The sequence below is a fragment of the Erigeron canadensis genome, chromosome 6, assembly GCF_010389155.1.
Source record: "Erigeron canadensis isolate Cc75 chromosome 6, C_canadensis_v1, whole genome shotgun sequence".
NCBI classification, from domain to species: domain Eukaryota; kingdom Viridiplantae; phylum Streptophyta; class Magnoliopsida; order Asterales; family Asteraceae; genus Erigeron; species Erigeron canadensis.
Genome location: NC_057766.1, coordinates 25,522,921 through 25,529,533, shown reverse-complemented (window position 1 = coordinate 25,529,533; position 6,613 = coordinate 25,522,921). Strand labels below are relative to the sequence as shown.

General features: G+C 32.2%; 1 protein-coding gene across 1 annotated transcript; it reads right to left on the bottom strand.

The window, feature by feature from the left end:
• Positions 1-378: 378 nt before the first annotated feature.
• On the bottom strand, positions 379-5,990 carry LOC122603699 (glutathione S-transferase zeta class-like). The gene is made up of 10 exons (XM_043776474.1): positions 5,824-5,990; positions 5,624-5,668; positions 4,512-4,597; positions 4,329-4,400; positions 3,727-3,780; positions 3,560-3,635; positions 1,566-1,627; positions 1,351-1,410; positions 860-944; positions 379-628 (listed from the first exon to the last, which is right to left on the bottom strand). The coding sequence occupies exons 1-10, from the start codon at positions 5,888-5,890 to the stop codon at positions 588-590; spliced, it is 648 nt and encodes a 215-aa protein (XP_043632409.1). The 5' UTR covers positions 5,891-5,990; the 3' UTR covers positions 379-587.
• Positions 5,991-6,613: the final 623 nt, after the last annotated feature.

The following is a 6,613-nucleotide window of genomic DNA, read 5'->3' as shown; positions in this document are numbered from 1 at the left end:
ATACATGGCGGGTTTGTATATACGTGTATGTTTGTCTCGTATACACACGTAATTTACATTTCATCAATGCTATTATTTCATCGTTTTTCCTTACGAATAGCATATTTTCATGCGATGTTATCCTGACCGCTTGACACATTTCCTAACATGTCTTCTGGGTGGCAGCCGGCAGAGGTGGTGGCAAGGGTGGGTGTGACGGCAATAGGATTGAGCAGGGGTGGTAATATAAACTTCAATTTATAATTATCTTTCTAACACCAAGATGGTGACATATTACAATGTCAGGAGAATATATGAATAGGGAGAAAAAGAGAAAAAAAAAAGAAGAAAGTAGATAACACATAGTATGATCATATCTTTATGAGATTGAGTTGCAAATTTAAAAGGATTTAGCAGGAGGATAATATATTAATATGTATCTGTAAAATTTAAGTTTACCTCGCTTTTTATCAGCACGAAGAAGAAATATTTACAATAATATGCATTCTACACAAGAAGATAGAAGCTATAGGATAGCTGAAGCTTGTTGAGTTTATTCGAGCAGGTCTTATCAAGCCAAACGTGGTTTTGCCTTAAGATGACGTTCCTTAAGCCTCTTGTCGCTTGATAATGCCAAAAACCGGATCATCTGAGTAAAACCATCAGCAAAATGTCAAACCAGAAATCTTTCAAAGTTCAAAACTTCAAATCATAAAGTTGCAAATGAGAGTAAATCTATAGCTATCTTACAGCCAAACTCAACATAGTTTCTGTTATAAACAGAAAGTTGAAAGTCAATCAGATTCTTTCTTTTAATCCTAAAGTTTTTTTCTAGAAAAAAAAGTGAGCATACATAAATGTATCAGCTAATTCACTTGACCTTTGATAGTCTCGGTCAAAATTTGTTGGAAAGATGGCGTTTCTGTGTAAGTTTTGTTCAACTTAAGTAGAAGTGGGAACTCAGCCTGCACCATCAATAGAGAAATGTTTTAAAGCATAGCTTTATGCACAAATGGTATAGTAAGAAAAACAATAGAAAAAGAAAAGAAAGACGCACAAAAAAACTTAAATTCTAAAATATCTAGAGTATTTTTTTATCATTATTTGACCAACAGAGTGTAAAATATCTACTTAATTGTTTGTTTAGCTATGAAATGAGACCCATCCATTATAAATGAAATAAATCGTATTTTTCTCAAACTGTGAGTTCAGACGTTGTGTTCTTTGTACCTTTATGCATCATGTCTGGCTTTATAAAAAAACTAATAGTGAACTTCTTTTGTCATGTTGGGATATTTTGGTAGTTCTATGCCATATATTAAACCTCAAAACATAATGGTTGCATATAAGTAGATTGTGAGCAGGCAATACCATGTCAACCTTGAACCGGTTGATTGCATTATCAAGTTGGAATGCCAAATACAAGTCTGCCTGCAAGTGACCAGTAAGATATATACAATGAACATAATATTATTCAATATTCATAGAAGAATATTCAACTGTTGAGGAAATCAACTGAGAATTTAAGAGACGAGATTCACACATGCGATCAACTCTAGATTTACAGGGGCCAAGAATAAACATACCAAGCAAATTTCATCTCCAGTAGCATATTTTCCGGCATAGTTTACTAATAGTTTCTCAACAGCTGCAGAAGTGACACGTAATTAGGAATTTGGTAAATATCTTGCAATAGATATCACTTTCTTGCATTAAAAGATATTCGATAGTTTTCTTGAATTCATATGAAACCTTTTGTCAATAAAATGTTCCTCACACAATTAGACACACATAATAAACTTAAAAAAAGAAAAAAGATAAACTGAGGGAATCATTGGCCATGAAACCTTTTCAGCAAGAGTTCAAAAAATATCTTAATCCCAAAACTAAACAATACACAAGACCATGAATATCATAAGTTACATTACATTTGATAAAAGTGTTTCCATGTGTCTGTGGAAGCTCACGAACACATACCCATAGCTGTTACTTTGCAGTGAAATTACTGGACAAAATGTCTAAACATCCCTAAACTTTCAGTAATTCATCTCTTCCCCCTTTTGCACTACTTTGTTCTTTAGTTAAGTCATAGTGAACTTCACAGTTCATACTTAAGCAGTTAAGCCTAGGGCTGTGCAATGGTCCAACATCAGACTAGACAGGACAAGAGCCAAAAATCTGAAGAAACCGGAAACAAGAAGCGGCTTAGGTCCAATCTGGTATCATTTCATACCATTTTAGAACCAGTTCGGTACCAAACTGGACCGTGAACTGGACTTAAGTAATTGGGCCAGTGATATAAGCCAAATTTCTTGCACAAATGAATTGTTTCAACGAATTAAAAGAAAACAAATCCACCTAAGTTTTTCATACCATGAAACCTCAGCTTTGTTCATGATAAGATTCCAGAAGGTCAGACCCAACTAATGATGCTGGGCAGAATTTAAATAGGAAGAAGCAGTTCATTGGCAAGAAATCACAAGGTCATGGGTGACTCTTAGCACGGGCAAACTGTTAGCGGTTAGCATTTATATAACAGGCTTAGTTTTCATTTTGGGTCATGTCTTTAATGTTTTTTTAATTAGCAAACTTGTATATATGTTCTGGAGATTTGGCTTCTCAAATAGACATAATCATGTGTTTGAGTGTTTTTCCTCAGAGAAATCTAAGCCCTATAATGCCTTTGTTCAATGTCTGGGTTCTATCAGTTCAACTAGACAATAAATTAACTATATCCTGTGTATTAGCCATAGCCAGAAGATAAGTTCTTCAACTATACTTGGACAAGTTTTCATTTTTTAACCATCAGAGGATGTATTCAGCCAGGCACTGTACTTGTAGTCATACTTACTGACACTGGCAAACAGTTCTCTTTAAGCTCTAAGTTGCGAACAATCCCCTCAACAAGGTTTAATTACAGGTAATTTGGCCACTAAACTTTATTTATTCCGTTTCACTGTACCTGGGGAAGACTAGAGAATCTAGAGTGTGATAATGAAATAATTGTATCAGACTTAAACTCAAGTAGAAATAAGCCAGCAAGAACCTATCCTGAAGTTGGAACTACCCAAAATAATAAAAAGCAAGTTGAGTTTTATAATTATGCAAGCAAAATTCAGGACAAAAATTAATCGCAGAAAATAAGCAGAAATGTACGACTATTTACACGCATATGGAGCCAAGCTTGGCAGGTTAAAGATTTTATTTATCCAAATCTTGCTTACTGATAATTATGTTACACTTAGTTTTACTTTAACTCAAATTATTCATATGCTTGCACAAGCTGGATGTCATGTGATTTTCAACACAGATTATACCGTTCAATATGGTTAAACACTTGGATCATACTGTAACTAAAAAGTAAAATAGCCTTTCTCAAACAAGTATTTCTTTTTTTTGACATTTGTTTATACAAATCTCTCATTTACTAGGTTTATGGTGCAACTAGGTTATAACTCATGACATAGAAATGGAGATTATCAGTAGGCCACAAAGGATATGAAGTGAAAAGGAAAAAGACTATTAAAAGTGCATAAGAACAAGAGACGGTCAACTGTAATGATGTCAATCTGATTTGTACCTACAAACCCGTTCCTTATATGATATTGAGCCCAAGGAAGCTTCTCGTCAGGACTAACAAGTTCCCCAATATAATTCTGTTTAAGTTAACCATGTTCAATCAGAATATGAGAAACAAATGGAATGGGTGAGATATCAAAAATAGAAATCACCAGAAATTTTACTCACAACTAACACCAGATTCTGGAGAGGCTGAATGCTGGAAGAAACTATACTTGCAACCTAGCAATAAAAATTTTGTTGGTCAAAGAACAACTGGGTTAAAAAAAAAACATGACTAACAATAATTATGCAATGAATAATAAATTCCGAGGATAGTCCTCTTGTAATGAATTAGGAATAGAGGTGGCAAAGTTGGTGGGTTGGGGAACATGTCAAATGCGTAAATCTTGTATGGGTTGGATAGACCAGAAATATTATTTGACCTTTTTTTTTTTACTTTTTATGAATAGTTAGTGTGTTAAATATGAATAAAAGAAACATATTTTAACAATAATCATCCGTAAATTAAATAAAGTAATTTAGGGTGCCGAAAGCATGAAGAATTCCTCTTGGACGACTGTGGACCTTTGCTTCAGCCAAACTTTTGATGTTTTTCTCATTTAATTCGTTAGAGATAAAAAAAAAAAAAAAGTAACCCAATTGACCCATTCACGAACAAAGGCATTGAGAACAAATCAACAGGCAAGATTTCTTGCTTCATTAAGATTAACTATATATGAAATGCAAATGCCCATGGTCAAATGATAAATAAAAAGCAAACCATTTACCTGGTAGTTTAATGTTTTTCTCTTAAGATCTTGAGGCAACAAGGCATGCTGCGGGTACTTTTCTTCCAGATACTATAAGTAGGGTTGGGGGCTATCATATTAGAAACTTGACTAACATTCTTTGGTATCATCAGCAATAAATGATAAGAAAAACTAACTGAATAACAAAAATAAAAGTCTCACAAGTAAGATGGCATAAGAATCTGAAACTATCGTAGAGCCATCCACCAGTGCAGGTACATAACCCATAGGATTGACCTTTAGAAATTCTGTATTTCAAAGTCCAACAAAAAGAAACCTTAACATCGCACACCTAAGTACTAAATGCGTCAATTTAGCCCATAAACTTTCAAGGTATTCAACAAATAACAATTCCAATTAGCATTTTGATAACCATATGGAAGTCTGCATTGTTTGAAGCAAAAGGGTGTTCACGTCACAATGCTATAAAATCTATTATGTCAAAATAGCCTCTAAGCTAAGTATATTGTGGATGGATATGATAATCGTATCAATCTTCCTACAAACATATAGTAAAGGGTAAACCGTTGTTAAACTTGTATAAATAAATCTCATGTATCATACTTTTAAATATTATCCATGTAGTGATTCTAGCATATAGGCTCATTTAAGCTTGTTTAGTATCGTGACTCGTGAACCTAATCATGTTTAATGTCCAAAGCTCGGACTCCAAATTAGGCTCAGGATTCTTTAGGCTTTGCTCGAGTCAACATCGAGTAGCTTGCCAATATCTTGGCTCGTTTACACCTTTTCAATTTTTTTCATTATTGCTTGGTATGCATATGCCACCTCCTTAATAAAGTAACCGTTTCTTCACTAATGTCACAACAATAGAAGATGGCATGTTACCAAAACCATTGCCATATCACCGGTTTTTTCAAGTTACGGGATGTCATGAAAATAAATATATATACACATACACACATAATAACAAAACTTGAAAGTTTGATGCATAGAATAACAATTTTTTTGAAGGAGAACATATACACTAGATTTTTCGAATAAAGTTAGATACAGTTAAAAACACTTGTGTTTAGTTATAGACAACTACTAGTGTTTTCTAGAAAATATTTTTTAGGAAAGCATTGTTAAAAGAATTTCCATCAAAACAGAAAACTTTGTTTTTCCAAGTTATATTAGGCAATAAAAATTCTTCTCATTTTCTTAATAAAATAGGAAATTATAGAATATTTCTGGTAACTAAACGCAACCAAGCATGAGCATATTGTAACTAATTATAACAATAATAATATAATAATGATAATAATAGTTACCTGGATCAGTGGAGGAGGTAATATTTATACATTCATATTCAAGACCTGTAAAATCAAATCAGTTACTATTATTAATCACTTCCATTTCATCATATCCGTAAATACCGTTTACTTTAATTTCATTTCATGATATATTGATCGATATGAAAAAAATATATATAAATTTTGTATAGTGAGAAAAGAAAAGAAAAGAAAGGAACCTTTTAAGAGGAGAGCGAGACGAACACGACGAGAGCATGAGCTAAGAGGGTGCGAATATAGCTTCATTTCGATTCTGATGATTTATGTCTTTGATTACTTTCTGTTGACCTCCTTCGTTTCATACCATACCATATGCTCTATTTTTATTTTTTTTTATCTTTTTATTTTTTCTCTGAACGGCGCCATGTACTATTTTTGTTTTTATTATCACATACTATAGTATGACAGTATAACACGTAAATATGATCGATAGAACTACCTAAAACATAGACCTTACTAAGATATGTTTAATGTCTTTTGTTTTCTATTTTTTTTACTGAGAATGATAAATCATTAAATCCTCAACGATTAAAGTATAATTAATGGATTATCTTTATATTATTTTACGGTTTTTAAGAAGTTTTTTAGACTATTTATCATGTTATTTTTTTTATCTTAATTTATTAAAAACGATGATATATCATTTCTCATGTATAATATATTGGAATTGAAATGATAGGTTATCTATTAAAATTTATGGTCACATTTATAATATATTGATTCATTTTCTAATTAGCAAAACCTATGTGAAGAGTAATGATGCAAGATTAATCTATTTATCTAATGTTTTAAAATTTAAACAATAATTAGTGTTAGATGAATTGGTTAGTGTTTGTTTCTTTGTTATAAGGGATTCGGGCGGGTTTGATCCATGAAACCCTATTTTGTTTTGTTTTTTTCTTTTTTTGTTTGCTTATCATTGCTTTCTTTATATCTTTTATCGGTTGAAATTTTTTCTTTTTTTTTTCT